General features: G+C 40.6%; 1 protein-coding gene across 1 annotated transcript in view; it reads right to left on the minus strand.

Moving 5' to 3' along the window:
• oca2 (oculocutaneous albinism II) overlaps positions 1–17,429 on the minus strand; it is a 315,932-nt gene that overhangs the window by 211,879 nt on the left and 86,624 nt on the right. Inside the window, exons 12-14 of the mRNA XM_060918405.1 lie at positions 17,355–17,411; positions 10,495–10,619; positions 7,277–7,415 (exon numbers count right to left, since the gene is read on the minus strand). Of these exons, the coding sequence (XP_060774388.1) occupies positions 7,277–7,415; positions 10,495–10,619; positions 17,355–17,411 (321 nt within the window). The remainder of the gene's footprint in view (positions 1–7,276; positions 7,416–10,494; positions 10,620–17,354; positions 17,412–17,429) is intronic.

The following is a 17,429-nucleotide window of genomic DNA, read 5'->3' on the forward strand; positions in this document are numbered from 1 at the left end:
CAGGCAAGCCTTTCATAATATACGACGAGCACTGAATATCATCCATGAAAAGAAAGATGCTAAAGATAACTGCATACTGTCTCTGGATGCCGAGAAAGTGTTTGACAGAGTTGAATGGCCTTATTTATTTGATATGCTCTGCCAATATGGCTGTGGACCTAAATTCTGTCAGTGGATTAAATTATTGTACTGTGAACCATTAGCTGAAATAGTCACAAACAACTTAATTTCAGAACCCTTCAATCGATAGATTGGTACGCGACAGGGTTGTCCACTGTCTCCCCTTCTATTTGCGATGTCTATTGAGCCCCTGGCAATAGCTATACAAAACCACCCTGGGATAAAGGGAATTGATGTTTCAGGTCAGAAACATCACATTTCATTATTTGCAGATAATATATTATTATACCTTACAGATCTAAAAAACGCAATGCCTACTCTGATCAATATGATTAGTTACTTTGGAACTTTCTCAGGATATAAGGTCAATCAGTCCAAATCTTCGATACTCTTCCTCAATGAAAAAGAAAGAAATAATCCAGCAATCCAACACCCTTTCACAGTATCTAAAAACGGCTTTAAATACTTGGGGATTATTCTCACACCTCAAATAAAAAACATAAGCCCACATAACTATGACCCCATTGTTTCATATGTAAACAATACTTTGAATAGATGGATGTCTCTTCCCCTTACATTAATAGGTAGAATCAATGCCATCAAGATGAATATTCTCCCCAAATTTCTGTATTTGTTTCAGTCCATTCCTCTTTCTCCCCCACCAGCCTTTTTCTCTACTATGAGGAAAACATTCACAAATTTCATCTGGAATAAAAGACGACCAAGACTTCGCTTAACCCTGCTATATCTACCTTATGATGGGGGGGGTTGCAATTACCCAACCTTCTATGGTACTTCAGAGCAGCCCAAGTTAGAGCTGCACTCTTTTGGTTCTCTAATCCTTCGAATTTGTCATGGGTCCAGATAGAGGAACAAAAGGCAAAAGGGCTAACTTTGGACAGATACTTATACTCCAATTGCCCCAAAATGCTTAAGCAGAACACAATTAACCCATTTGTTAAAACCACAATTATAGCTTGGTATGAGTCACAAGAAATGGCTGGAGAGCCAAGGGATATATCACATTTCTCTCCTATCTGGGGTAATGCAAGATTTACACCAGGTACATCAGACCCTAGTTTTAAACTTTGGGCACAGCTTGGTTTACAGAAGATTTCAGATCTTTTTATGGACAACACCCTTATGTCTTTTGAATATTTGAAAGATAACTTTAGGATTCCTAAGAACCATCTGTTTAAATATTTTCAAATATGGAGCTTTGTTCATTCTAAGAACCAGTCATATCAACCTCCCTCTTTAAATGGTATAGAAGAACTGGTAACACCCAATCGCTATGCTAAAGGGACTATCTCAAAAGTGTACAGTAAATTACTTATGTCATCAAGAGAGTCCTCAGACTATAAGAGACTGGCCTGGATGGAAGATTTCCAGACAGTTATTACAGAGACAGAATGGGAAAAGGCATGCTGTCAAGCACAAACTATGACTATTAATAGTAGGTTGAGGTTAATTCAATATAACTGGCTCAAGAGAACATATTTAACTCCTGAAAAACTCCATAAGTTTAACCCTAATATTCTGGACACTTGTATTAAATGCATGACAGAGAAAGGAACCTTATTTCATTGTATCTGGACCTGTAAACATATTCAAGAATTTTGGATTGGCATAATTTAGATTATTTCCTGCATCATTCAGAATGAAATCCCTGTATGTCCAGTAATCTGTATCCTTGGCCTTATCCCCGAGGCATTATCCCTTAGAACACATGAAAGCAAACTGGTCAACCTCTGCTTACTACAAGCAAAACGTCTTATTGCCAGACAGTGGAAAAGTGTCTGTTGTCCATCTGTAACTCTATGGGTTAATGAACTATCTTCATGTATAGCGATTGAAAGGCTTACATATGCCATTAAACACAAAAGCCATATTTTTCATAAAATTTGGGATTCATTCATTACATTTTTGGAATCAAGACCTAGTAACATAAACCTTTAATTGTTACAGTAACAAGTGAGATTGTACCCTCATGTATGCGGTTTTTGGGGGTTTTTTAAATTATTTTATTATTATTATTATTTCTTAATTTTATTGTAAACCATTACTTTATTATTATTATTATTATTATTATTATTATTATTATTATTATTGGGGGTTTTTTCTATTAACAGATGGCTCAAAGTTTGGGGATGGGTTGTTGGGAGGCGGGCAAGAAGTATATCTTTTTGATGTATTTGAATGCATACATTGAAAAATTGTTGGTTGTCTACATCAATAAAAATAAGGACACAAAAAAGAAATGTATAAAAAAAAGAAAAGGACCAAGCCATCAACCGATCTCTGTACTACAGATTGTACCCTGGGGAAGCCATTCCTCTCATATACGGACTCCCCAAGGTTCACACGGAAGGAGCTCCACTCAGACCTATCATCAGCAGGAAACTCTGTCACCTATAACATTGCCAAACATCTAGCCTCCTTCCTGGCTCCTCTTGTTGGAAACACGCCACATCACGTCAAAAACTCCCAAGATTTTGCTACTAAAGTTGCAGACCTCAAAATAGACTCAGATGAAAACATGGTTTCCTATGATGTCACTTCTCTATTCACCTGCATTCCCACCACAAAGCAGTCAAATCTGTTAGAAAATGACTCCAAGACAGCACCTTATTGGATAGAATGAACCTCACCATGGACCAGATTTGCACCCTGCTTGACCTCTGCCTGACCACCACCTATTTCCAGTTTAATGAAAGTTTCTACAGACAGAAGCATGGATGCGCCATGGGCTCACCGGTGTCCCCTATTGTGGCCAATCTTTACATGGAGGAAGTGGAACATAAAGCTTTGACCACTTTTTCAGGAGTTGCTCCCAGCTGCTGGTTCAGATATGTGGATGACACCTGGGTTAAAATCAAAACCCATGAGGTGGAAGCCTTCTCTAAGCACATCAATACAGTGGATATCAATATCAATTTCACCCGGGAGGACGTCAGTGGGAATAATCTAGCCTTCTTGGATTGTGATGTACACATTAGACAAGACAGAAGCCTTAGCATCGAGGTCTACCGGAAACCCACACACACAGACCAGTACCTACTCTTCGACTCACACCACCCACTGAAACACAAATTGGGGGTCATTAGGACCTTGCAACACAGGGCTCAGAACATTCTTACAATGGTAGAGGGAAAAGAGAAGGAGCAGAATCACATCAAGAAAGCACTTCAGAACTGCGGGTATCCCAAATGGGCTTTCTTCAAGAGCAGAAAAAGGAACATAACGGACAAGGAGGATGACAGGAACAAACACAAGAACATTGTCATTCCCTACATTTCTGGTCTATCTGAGAAACTCAGAAGGATCTTCTATAAACACAACATTCCGGTACATTTCAGACCCAGTAACACCCTGAAGCAGAAACTGGTCCACCCTAAGGACAGAATAGCCAGACACAAACAGGACAACGTAGTGTATGCAATTCAGTGCAGTGAGGAATGCTCGGACTCGTATATTGGGGAATCAAATCAACCGCTTTACAGGCGCATGGCTCAACACAGGAGAGCCAGCTCCTCAGGTCAGGACTCTGCTGTCTATCTTCATCTTAACAACAAAGGACACTCATTTCAGGATTGCAACATATGCATTTTAGCCAGAGAGGATCGTTGGTATGAGCGAGGAGTTAAAAAAGCCATTTTTGTCAACCTGGAATGGCCATCACTGAACGGAGGTGGGGGTCTAAGACATCATTTATCAGCCACCTACAATGCAGTCCTTAGCACACTTCCCAGACAACTGAATGCACACCAAAACCCAGCTGTTTTCAGTGACTCATAGGAGGACAGAGAGAACCAACAGTCCATTGATCACCCTAATGACTCTCTAGGCCGTTCACACCCAGCCCCCAGTGACCCACACCAACAGGATGACTCAACGACACCTTAGGATTGCTTTTCATCCATAAGAGGATAAATACCTGATACTCCCTATTAGGTGGGGTTTACATTAGACCGTATCAGCGGATCATCAGATTAACGTTTTTAAAACGATTAGTGTGCACACAGCAACGCCAATACACGATTCGCGTGCACACAGCAACGCCAATACACGGATACACTCGGCTCCGCAGGCATCCTGCGCTCCAAATCACTCTGCCCTGAACAGCGAGTGCCCTCTGGAGGGTGCGCACTCCGGCCCTGCGCAGCTCACAGAGCGCGCGAGTGAAGCGCACGAGCAGTGATTCGGGACTGAGCCGTTGTGTGTGTGATCCCAGTGCATATCGGGCATGCGTGTCACTTATCACTTGCAAGTGGAAGGATGGCAAGCCTAAAGACAATCATAACTACACAATGGGCAGTATTTGCATCAGTATTTGCAGTATTTTCATACTTTTATACTCTTTAATGAAAGGTGATACAAGGCGGAAGTCCGCGCCGTTTTCAGCAGTCGCATCACATGACCAACGCCAGCGAATCAGGAAGGTGGATGTCACAGTGACGTTGTCCAATGACAACGCCAGCTAGAGCTCAGCACAGCGTATTCGCGTATTCTCAATGTTTACACAGCACCAGACCAGACACGATCTGGATTGAATACGTGGACCCTGGCAGATTCCCGTTTCCTGGCGTTTCCAGGCGTTTTAATGTAAACGGACAGTGCATCCGCGAAGAAAACAAGACAGATACGGTCTAATGTAAACTTGGCCTTAGTCAGACAGAACTGAAGAAGCCTTTCGGATGAGAGGTGAAACGTCTTCAAGAATCTTCAAGCAAGTCCAGTTGCTCTCTTTTACCACCCACAGATGAATACTTTTGCAAGACACTCCAAAGTACTCCAGTGGTTCGGTTGTGTGTGGGATACCAATACTTTTGAATCCACTGATTCAAGCATGTGTGTGAAACAACTTTGAGTATAAATTAAAATTATACCACATTTCCATACATTTATACTTAAAACACCACTTAGTACATGCGTGGTTTGTTTTTTTTCTTTTCAATTTAGTCTTTACGTGAAGGGTGCCAATAATTTTGGAGGGCCAATGGACTGTATACAGTAGATCACGGGCGATTGCTCTAAGACAACGAGGGAGGCTCAGCCTCCTCTAAAAATGACGAACATCGTGTAGGATGAACTGCGCTAGGCTTATGTTATAGCCGACCTTATAACATTGCTATTTCAGATCCAGAATCATAGAAATATATGTGCTCAACCCAACTACAGTGCGAAATCATTCCGTTATAACTTTCCCCAGTTCGCCTAATGTGTGCGTGAGTTTTTCCCCCTCGTGACAGCGCAATGCAGCCCAGCCTCAGTGGACTTCAATGGCATTTGGGAGCTCTGCACTTTTCAATCTCAAAATGCAAGACAGTTATTGGACAAATACTGCGAAAATGCCCGCCTACGGAGTCCCACGGACTCCCAGCCTCAGTGGACTTCAATGGCATTTGGGAGCTATGCGCTTTTAAATATCAAAATGCAAGACGATTATTGGACAAATACTGCGAAACCACCCGCCCACGGAGTCTCACAGACTCCCAGCCTCAGTGGACTTCAATGGAATTTGGGAGCTCTGCGCTTTTCAATCTCAAAATGCAAGACGATTATTGGACAAATACTGCGAAACCGCCCGCCCACGGAGTCTCACGGACTCCCAGCCTCAGTGGACTTCAATGGCATTTGGGAGCTATGCGCTTTGAAATATCAAAATGCAAGACGATTATTGGACAAATACTGCAAAAATGCCCGCCCCACGGACTCCCAGCCTCACAGTGGGAGGGACATGGCAGTTTCCGCGAGGAGACTGGTGATTGGTGAAAGCGGCCGGATATTTTCTTTGATTGACAGCTCGTTTCAAATATAGACAGGCAGCGGTGAATCTCAGTTCAGTCCCATGCGGATTCGTAAGTGCTGTGGTGTATTGTAAGAGATCAGCTTACATTTCGATTTCATTCATTACATACGGTTTCTACCAGCTTTTTTAGTTTGTATATATTTTCATTGTAAATAAAGTGTAAATATAGTGTTGTCAAGTTTGCTATCTTAGTTCCAGAAATTTTGTTTATTTGAGTGACTGAACTTGAACTTGAGGGGGCTAGTCAGCTAGCAAGAAAGCTGCGCACGGATGCCAAGCATTGCTGATTTAATTTTGGCGAAGCCATTTGCCAGTCTTCCTTTCGAGGAAAAAATTAAAATTAAAGAGCAGGGTAGACCAACGCCTCAAATTGACTTGGTGAAAAAGGTAGGGAATAATACTCGTTCCTTTCAGCTCTCCTGGTACGAGAAAGTGAATTGGCTAACAGCAAGTGACCCACATCAACAACAGTAAATAGGCTACTTTAGTAATATGTCATGGATGAACCAAAAATATAGAATCTATTTAAAATGTTTATGCTGAGTATATTATATTGGAATATATATTTCTCTGGATATGAATTAAACACAGCTACAATTTGGAAAACATTTTTAAACAAAAACACAGCTGAGGTCAATTTTTAAACAACATGCCACAATTTTAAAATATAAAATGTTAAAATATACCCCCCCCCCCCCCCAACACCACCATCATGTATATTGGACAGTAGGCTAATGGGCCAAAAGAACCTGTTATTTCACAGTTTGTGACCCTGCCAACAATCAGCCAGATCAGAGGCAAGAGTATGGGCAAAACTGATGTGTTTGTTCTTTTAAAATCTGGAAATATCGTAACCGACCAGCCTCCCCTGTTTGAAAGACTACCAGCCGCCACTGCAGTAGATGGCTAAAATAAAGAAAGGAACACAAAATGTAAATCTCTTGTCTGTGTGAGAGTGTAACTTCCTGTTGTGCCAAAATAAAAATGTAAATGATGCACAAAGATCTCATTCCTGATCTAAATGTATTGTGCTGGATGTAGAATGTTTATAAAGCGTTAGGAATGAACAAAATGCATTATAAGAAATTTATTACTGAGTACACATTACCTAGAGGAGGCCATGAACCAAAATTCAGTGGCCAGGTAAAGAGGGGATTAGTCAGAGAAGCAGAAAAGAGGGTTAAGAGTAAGACTGAACATGATGCTACCACCACCATGTTTCACAGTGTTCTTATGTTTTGGTTTTCTACAAATAAAGGGATTTTTCCGATGAATAAAATATTACCGTTAGGTCTCATCAGACCCAAGAATATTTCTCGATGTTTGTATGAATTAAAATCACACCTTTTTGCGCAAGTCTTGGTTGGAAACGATGATAACGTTGGGGGGATCTCCGACCGCAGTCGCTGCTCCGCCAATGTTGGTGAAGATGACCTCAGCTATCAGGACGTGTCTGGGGTCTAAATTCAGCACCTCACATAACCTGCGTGCACACACACACATACACACACACACACACACACACACACACATGAAAATATATCAAAAAGCTGAACTGAGAGAGACCGAGAGAGAGAGAGAGAAATGTTTATAAATAAATGGAAGAAGAATAAAAACCAGAGGAACCGAGGCTGTGTTCTCCACCAGTGTTCCATCATTAGCGTGTGTGTGAAGTTGAAGATGAACGAGTCGTTAGCCGTGATAAATCAGCTTCAGCATTTGCATAAACAAATCACCTCTTTGACTGTTTTCTGGTCCTGCTCTATCGTGTGTGTGTGTGTGTGTGTGTGTGTGTGTGTGTGTGTGTGTGTGTGTGTGTGTGTGTGTGTGAGTGACTGAGTGAGAGAGTTCATTGCAAATCTCATCAATATTTAAAGGCTCAGTCCTCTGACATGTATAGATGCAGTTAATGGTGTGTGTGTGTGTGTGTGTGTGTGTGTGTGTGTGTGTGTGTGTGTGTGTGTGTGTGTGTGTCGCTCAGGATCATCATCTCTGCTGAAACATATTTCTGAGAGAGATGTGTATCTCAGGCCCATGTTTATGTATGAAATCTATCGTTTTTATGACAAACCTGAATAACGCAGCACTGCAGAACACTCACAAACACGTAAGGTAATAAAACATTCAACATATTTTTATAAATACGTTCAATTTCTGGGCAAAAGAGTGACATTTCTCATTCAGGGCCAAACATTTCCGCCACAAATGCACAACACAGAACAGGACAGCAGCCTGTAATATAAAAATTCATCTCAGAAATTTACTTTAATAATTTTAACTTACAGAAAACATCTTAAATTAGGTGAAATGCATCTAAAAATGATCATCGTGTGATCATGTGATGGATTGATTTCATGGGTAAATTTAGTGGTTTAGTAGCTTTATTTTATTTTTGTAACAGTCCTATTTGGAGAAATATTACATTGAAAAATAAAAAAAAAAGTTCAGTATTTTTAAAATTATTTTACTGAATGACACAGTACATAGTTTAAATAGTAAAAACACCTAGAAAAATATTTTTAAAAAGAAATACAGGATTTATTTAATAAAATATACAGTAGCTTTATTTTTATGATTAATAATAATAATTGTCATAAAAATAAATCTACTGTATATTTTTATTATTACCTCGCCCGGGACGGAGTCCACCAGGGGACGAGGTATTGTTTTCAGTGGGGTTTCTTTCTTTCTTGCTTGCTTGCTTGCTTTTTTTGTTAATGATATTATGGGAAAACGGCTGGATCAATCTTCATGAAACTTTCAGGTTAGATGGGTATTGGTCTCAAATAGAACCTCCAACATTTTGGGGGTCATCCATTCAAGGTCAAGGTTTTTGTGGCTACTGCTTCATATAGAGGTGCTAGCCACTACTTCATCGTGCTGTAAGAATGTAAGAGTGTAACAATCGTGCAGTATGGTGTGTTCTGATTGGCTGAGAGCAGTACGGTGTGTTCTGATTGGCTGAGAGCAGTACGGTGTGTTCTGATTGGCTGACAGCAGCAGAGAATCAGAACCATGTTTATTGGCCAAGTATGTTCACACACCAGGTCAAAATCAAGGACAAGGTCACCAAAAAGGTCAAAATCATTTTTCGTGATATCTTCCTTCATATTCATCATAAGTGCTACCGGGCAAGGTTTGTTTTGCCTGGCAACACTTGTATTATATTTTATTATCATATTTAAATTTAATATTATTATATTATTATATTTAATTATGTTATTGTACTGCATATTATTATTATTATTATTATTATTATTATTATTATTATTATTATTATAAATATTGTTAGCATTTTGTTTGTTTTTATTATGAGATTATATATTTTTGTAAATATATACGAGCCCACTGTAGGTGATTTGGGTGGTCAGGGGTCAGCAGAGACATTCAGACGCACCGCTTCATACACAACTGTGTGTTCTGATTCCTTTCTATCAGAGCCAGCATGAACTTTTTCAGCAGTTTGTGCTCCAGAAGCTCGTCTGTTCTTTTGGATTGGACCATATGTTCTAGCCTTCGTGTCCCATGTGACTCAATGAGCATTCGATGCCCATGACCCTGTCACCGGTTCACCAGTTGTCCTTTGGATCCTTGGACCCCTTTTGTTTGGTACTAACCACTGCATACCAGGAACACCCCACAAGATGTGTCATTTTGGAGATGCTCAGACCCAGTCATCTCACCATCACTATTTTGTCAAAGTCACTCAGATCCTTACACTCGCCTATTTTTCCTGCTTCCAACACATCAACTTCAAGAACTGACTGTACTCTTTCTTGCTGCCGAATACACTACCGTTCAAAAGTTTGGGGTCACTTTGAAATGTCCTTATTTTTGAAAGAAAAGCACTGTTCTAAACTAATCAGAAATCCACTCTATACATTGCTAATGTGGTAAATGACTATTCTAGCTGCAAATGTGTGGTTTTTGGTGCAATATCTCCATAGGTGTATAGAGGCCCATTTCCAGCAACTCTCACTCCAGTGTTCTAATGGTACAATGTGTTTGCTCATTGCCTCAGAAGGCTAATGGATGATTAGAAAACCCTTGTACAATCATGTTAGCACAGCTGAAAACAGTTGAGCTCTTTAGAGAAGCTATAAAACTGACCTTCCTTTGAGCAGATTGAGTTTCTGGAGCATCACATTTGTGGGGTCGATTAAATGCTCAAAATGGCCAGAAAAATGTCTCGACTAGATTTTCTATTCATTTTACAACTTATGGTGGTCAATAAAAGTGTGACTTTTCATGGAAAACACAAAATTGTCTGGGTGACCCCAAACTTTTGAATGGTAGTGTATATCCCACCCCTCGACAGGTGCCACCATAATGAGATAATCAATAGCCCTTTTTTACACAGATATTTAAATAATATTGGCTGGCGTTGAGTGGTCTTATCAGATATATTCCATTCAGCTAGCATGATACTGAACAAGTCAGAGATGCGTAGCTGAATGGAATATATCTGATAGACCACAAACTTTTGCACTCCTGTATATAAAGGCACGGGATGTGATGCGTACAGCTTTATACCTTCAGTGTGTTTGACCTGTGCACCGTACCTGATGGTAACAGGAGTGAAGAGCATCATGGTGGTCACGTTGTCGAGAAACGCAGACAGAATGGCAGCAATGAGACACAGGATGATGATCATCGGCCAGACCCGTCCTCTGGACAACTGATACGCCTGTCAAGAGACACGCCACACAAACACGTCTCAAATTACATCAAAGCTTACATCTAAACTGAATTCCTTTAAAAATTTTCACATAAACATCATCAACATCGAAAATGAATAAAAGCTCCAAAATGGCCGCCTGTTCATGACACACATTTATTACATAGAGCCCAAACAAAAACAGCATGACACTTCGCCACAGAAAAAGAAAAAAAACAACAACCTGTGGCCCAGTTATAAACTTCATAAGAGAGAAAAACGTTGATCGTTTCTATAATAACAGCTCATTCACAGGGATTTGTATGGAGGTTGCACAACGTAAAGCAACAACTTTAACCCTTTTATCACTGCAAACAGTTTTATCGGTCCAGAAAATATGGAATCTTTCAACACGACAGATGTGACAGTGGTCTCGTGTATCGGTTGCCGTTATCACTGCACACCGCAAGGAAAACCCTGTGTACTGTACATGCCGATTGGTTGAGAAGTCGGATTCCCCAGGATTCCCTACGATGTAATTTACAGTAGTGCTTGAAAGTTTGTGAACCCTTTAGAATTTTCTATATTTCTGCATAAATATGACCTAAAACATCATCAGATTTTCACACAAGTCTTAAAAGTAGATAAAGAGAACCCAGTTAAACAAATGAGACAAAAATATTATACTTGGTCATTTATTTATTGAGGAAAATGATCCAATGTTACATATCTGTGAGTGGCAAAAGTATGTGAACCTCTAGGATTAGCAGTTAATTTGAAGGTGAAATTAGAGTCGGGTGTTTTCAATCAATGGGATGACAATCAGGTGTGAGTGGGCACCCTGTTTTATTTAAAGAACAGGGATCTATCAAAGTCTGATCTGCACAACACATGTTTGTGGAAGTGTATCATGGCACGAACAAAGGAGATTTCTGAGGACCTCAGAAAAAGCGTTGTTGATGCTCATCAGGCTGGAAAAGGTTACAAAACCATCTCAAAAGAGTTCAGACTCCACCAATCCACAGTCAGACAGATTGTGTACAAATGGGAGGAAATTCAAGACCATTGTTACCCTCCCCAGGGGTAGTCGACCAACAAAGATCACTCCAAGAGCAAGACGTATAATAGTCAGCGAGGTCACAAAGGACCCCAGGGTAACTTCTAAGCAACTGAAGGCCTCTCTCGCATTGGCTAATGTTAATGTTCATGAGTCCACCATCAGGAGAGCACTGAACAACAATGGTGTGCATGACAGGGTTGCAAGGAGAAAGCCACTGCTCTCCAAAAAGAACATTGCTGCTCATCTGCAGTTTGCTAAAGATCATGTGGACAAGCCAGAAGGCTATTGGAAAAATGTTTTGTAGACGGATGAGACCAGAATAGAACTTTTTGGTTTAAATGGGAAGCGTTATGTTTGGAGAAAGGAAAACACTGCATTCCAGCATAAGAACCTTATCCCATCTGTGAAACATGGTGGTGGTAGTATCATGGTTTGGGCCTGTTTTGCTGCATCTGGGCCAGGACGGCTTGCCATCATTGATGGAGCAATGAATTCTGAATTATACCAGCGAATTCTAAAGGAAAATGTCAGGACATCTGTCCATGAACTGAATCTCAAGAGAAGGTGGGTCATGCAGCAAGACAATGACCCTAAGCACACAAGTCGTTCTACCAAAGAATGGTTAAAGAAGAATAAAGTTAATGTTTTGGAATGGCCAAGTCAAAGTCCTGACCTTAATCCAATCGAAATGTTGTGGAAGGACCTAAAGCGAGCAGTTCATGTGAGGAAACCCACCAACATCCCAGAGTTGAAGCTGTTCTGTACAGAGGAACGGGCTAAAATTCCTCCAAGCCGGTGTGCAGGACTGATCAACAGTTACCGCAAACGTTTAGTTGCAGTTATTGCTGCACAAGGGGGTCACACCAGATACTGAAAGCAAAGGTTCACATACTTTTGCCACTCACTGATATGTAATATTGGATCATTTTTCTCAATAAATAAATGACCAAGTATAATATTTTTGTCTCATTTCTTTAACTGGGTTCTCTTTATCTACTTTTAGAACTTGTGTGAAAATTTGATGATGTTTTAGGTCATATTTCTACAGAAATATAGAAAATTCTAAAGGGTTCACAAACTTTCAAGCACCACTGTATGTGACCCTTTGCTTTCAGTATCTGGTGTGACCCCCTTGTGCAGCAATAACTGCAACTAAACGTTTGCGGTAACTGTTGATCAGTCCTGCACACCGGCTTGGAGGAATTTTAGCCCGTTCCTCCGTACAGAACAGCTTCAACTCTGGGATGTTGATGGGTTTCCTCAGATCCGTGATGTATTTTGTATGAGAAATGCCAGTTTTTCAACACAGGAAGATAAACTTCATATCTTCAAGCCAACGTGTTTTTTTTCTTTTTGTTATATCGACACATTCACAAACAAAAAGTCCCCAAATTTATCAAAACACAATTTATCATCGAGTGACAGATAGAGATTTACATCATGGTTTTGGTTCTCCCTGTCCCGGATGAAAAATACGAGTGGTGGATTTCCCAGTAAAACACTCGTGTCTGTGTAATATATGAAGTTACACAATGGTGAAAGAGTTCAGTTTTCTGGCATCTTCAAGACAGAGGAGTTTCGTGGTTTCTCGATAAGCCTGGTTTATACTCTCCTGCATGTCTTATGTGCACCAGACGTCCACTGGACGCTGCATCAGAGCCAAAACGTCCTGTCCACATCAAACGTTTAGTGATTTCACACACAGCAACTTTAAACACGTTGACCAGCTCTGTCTCTCTTAAAACTTTCCGCCATCGTCTTGATTGTCATCATGCACTACAAATTGAAAACTCTGACTTTAGATTTTTACTCATCTAGAAAACGTTGCGAACACACCAGAAGTGAAAAGCAGCCATAACATGACAAGCTGCAGTTTTTAATTTGTGTTAGCAGCGCTGGTGCAAATTGTTACTCTCACTCAGGATCTTTCGACTTCATTATTATTATTATTATTATTATTATCCCTGCGATGATCTGGCAACTTGTCCAGGGTGAACCCGGCCTCTCGCCCATAGTCAGCTGGGATAGGCTCCAGCTCAGCTGCGACCCTGTAGAACAGGATAAGCAGCTACAGATAATGGATGGATGGATGGATGGATGGATGGATGGATGGATGGATGGATGGATGGATGGATGATTATGATTCTCCTAACTTTTTTAGGACACTATTTATCCCTCAGTTTTCAACCAATCATCACCAAGTTTCACATGAAGAATACCTCTGGGCTGAATTACATTGCTATGACTTTTGGTGCTGATCTGGATCACTTATCCAGAATGATCCATGAAAAACAGGATTTTTTTTTTCAATCACTTATAACTCAATTTTCATGATTTTTTCAATCAGTTTTTTTTTATTATTTTGTTCAGAGTGGCAGGGCACAACTTTTCCTCACTGTCATTCTCTATCTCTTACTCTACCATTCTGGATCTATACAGTATTGTGACCAGACGTCCCGGTTTGGAACAGCTAGCTCAAATTACTGTGACTTTAGTCCCAGTCTCTATCTGTCAGTAATGACGCTGAAAGCCTGAGTTCGGAGCTGCCTCCAAACATGGCCACTGCGGACTACATCTACCAAGAGCCACAGCCCCCCCTCGTCATCAGAATTCTAATTACATCACCTGTCACCAATCCACCTGCAATCACCCCGCCTATATAAACACAGTTTACACATGCATTTGGTGCGAAGTATTGTTCTGTGTCCCTGTACCTGAGTTTACTGAGCTGTCTTCACGTCTGCCTGACTTCACGTTAAGACCACTGTTTACATTTAGTTTAGACCTCGTCTCCCCTACGTTGTTCTGTTTGCCGATCGACTGACCTCAGCCCATTCCTGACTACAATTCCAGTTTCCCGATTAGGCTCAGTTTGCAGTTTGTGATGCACCCACTCTCCCCTGCAATTGCATCCGTAAGTGCCTGCACGCTGATGCTATCTAGTTGGGTTTATTTGCACTGGGAGAAAAGTGAGATGTTGGAGAAGGAACGATGTAACATCCATAAGTAAAGTATAAACGATGATGTTGCCATGTTGCTGTGGTATAAGAGGAATAAAACACATGCTTGTTTTTTGTTAACAGCTGACTTCACTTCATCATGCTCATCATAACGAAGATACAAAACTCTGTCCTTGTTGTAACATCTGGAGCTTTGCATTTGTGTGAATGTTCGAGTCTTCGAAGTGAGTTTAGAGTTTTTCTCTTCTTCTCTCTCGGCGTGGAGATTAAATTTAATAACGTCTTTCTGGAGTATTCCTTTGAAACATGAAACACTTGGATGTAGGGTTTCTTCAAGTGAATATTGGAGGACTAAAGAATATTTCACGGTTGTCGCCCTGCAGCCACAGAGACAGACTGTGTCATGCAGTCGCCATGGAAACCCTTTGTATCAGTCTGTCTGTTTGGGAGTCATCTTAATTGAGGAGCATCACGGTGCTGTGCCAATCCACCTGTGATGTCGCATCTCTCAAATTAGATATGATCCATGTGGTGAGACACCGACACACACACACTTCTGGTATATTTAAATTTTCAGTGCATAAAAGACCTTGTAATCTGTGGTGAAGCCACACAGCCACATCTTTACGCAGGTTTAAATACAGCACGTGACGGATAAAAGATTTCCATCACAGCTTCCCTGAGACCTGAAATGAACAACGGATTTCAAAGTCTTTCATCATGTCTCACTCACTCACTGTCCCTCTGTCCTTTACACACATCTCCATCAATCTGGGCGGAGTTTAATCTGTATCCCGATATTCATCCAGAAAATTCTAATCTAAATCCTAAAGCACAGAAAGTGTCACCCGGATCAGGATCAGAGGGAATTCTGGGAGTTTTTAAAGCATGAACACATGAACAAGGCTTGTGTTTTAGATCATTTACATCATCACATGACCATCACGTCACTCGTTTATCTCCAGGCAGATGGTGATTTGTAATTAGTGTCGGCTCCGTCACTGCTACAGAAATAAAACAGCCTTTCATTTAAACTGATTTACTTTTATTACTGTTACATTTACACTATTATATTTTTTGATTAGTTAAATTATTAAATTTTATTATAAACAGGACTGTGCAAAAGTCTTAGCACCCCCATTTTTTTCATACAAACATTTTTTATCGATTTCTATTTTATGACTTCTACATTCAGTGGTTAGCACTGTCGCCTCACAGCAAGAAGGTCCGGGTTCGAGCCCCGTGGCCGGCGAGGGTCTTTCTGTGCGGAGTTTGCATGTTCTCCCCGTGTCCACATGGGTTTCCTCCGGGTGCTCCGGTTTCCCCCACAGTCCAAAGACATGCAGGTTAGGTTAACTGGTGACTCTAAATTGAGCGTAGGTGTGAATGTGAGTGTGAATGGTTGTCTGTGTCTATGTGTCAGCCCTGTGATGACCTGGCGACTTGTCCAGGGTGTACCCCGCCTTTCGCCCGTAGTCAGCTGGGATAGGATCCAGCTTGCCTGCGACCCTGTAGAACAGGATAAAGCGGCTACAGATAATGAGATCAGATGACACTTCTACATTCATTATCGAGTCAAAACGTTACAAAAACACATTGGAGTCCAAACATTCTTTTTTTTTTCTGGGACAAAATTAAATGTTACAGAAAAAAAAGTTTGTATCTGAGCAGCGTATTCCATAAGAGAGCACTTTTCAGATGACAAAAGAAAGCATAATGAAGGCTGCTAGGTTTTGGTGTAAAATGAAGAAGTGAGTGTGACAGTCAAAGTGTCCAGAAGAACTGCGGCTGGTTCTGTAAGATGCTGAGGAAAACCTACAGATCATTTCCGCATAAAACTGCACTCACTGGACCTGAGATGGATATTTTATTTATTTTTAAAGCAAAGGGTCAACTCGTCTCACACCAAATACTGACTTTATTTCATTTATTATGGCTCACTGATTACTGTTTATAGTATTTCTTAATGTTGAAACATTTTATTTCATTATTTTTAAATGATTTTTGGTCGACAGTATTTCTTATGTGCCTGACTTTTGCACAGAACTGTAAATTTATTTAGTTTTATATTATTTTGTTGTTTCTGTTACTGCTCCTGTTTACTATTATTGTTTTTTACTACCTTTTTCCTTTTTTTTTTTGCTTCTTCACATTGGAAAGCCCTTTGATCTGCATTTTTCTAGAATGAAATTGTTATTATTATTATTATTATTATTATTATGAAGAAACCTTTATTTGTCACATGCACACTTCAAGCACAGTGAAATTCATCCTCTGCATTTAACCCATCTGAAGCAGTGAACACATGCACACACACTCAGAGCAGTGGGCAGCCACACTACAGCGCCCGGGGAGCAGTCAGGGGTTCGGTACCTCGCTCAAGGGCACCTCAGCCCAAGGCCGCCCCATGTTAACCTAACTGCATGTTTTTGGACTGTGGGGGAAACCGGAGCACCCGGAGGAAACCCATGCAGACACGGGGAGAACATGCAAACTCCACACAGAAAGGCCCTCGCCGGCCACAGGGCTCGAACCCGGAACCTTCTTGCTGTGAGGCGACAGCGCTAACCATGACACCACCATGCCGCCCAGTTTTTGCCGCCTTTTTATTATTATTATTATTATTATTATTACATGTATGATTATCTTTAACAAAAACTGAGCTCCATACAGGATTTGAAAATGTAGAAGTCAATATGCTACACATTTATTGACATGTTTATTTTTATAAATCAATAAACTCACCTTAACAGCAGAGTAATCGAAGAAGCCAGTCTCTGAAAAAATGGCCACCAAAATCATCTGAAAAAGTGAGAAGAA

The sequence above is a fragment of the Neoarius graeffei genome, chromosome 4 (assembly GCF_027579695.1).
Source record: "Neoarius graeffei isolate fNeoGra1 chromosome 4, fNeoGra1.pri, whole genome shotgun sequence".
Lineage (NCBI taxonomy): Eukaryota > Metazoa > Chordata > Actinopteri > Siluriformes > Ariidae > Neoarius > Neoarius graeffei.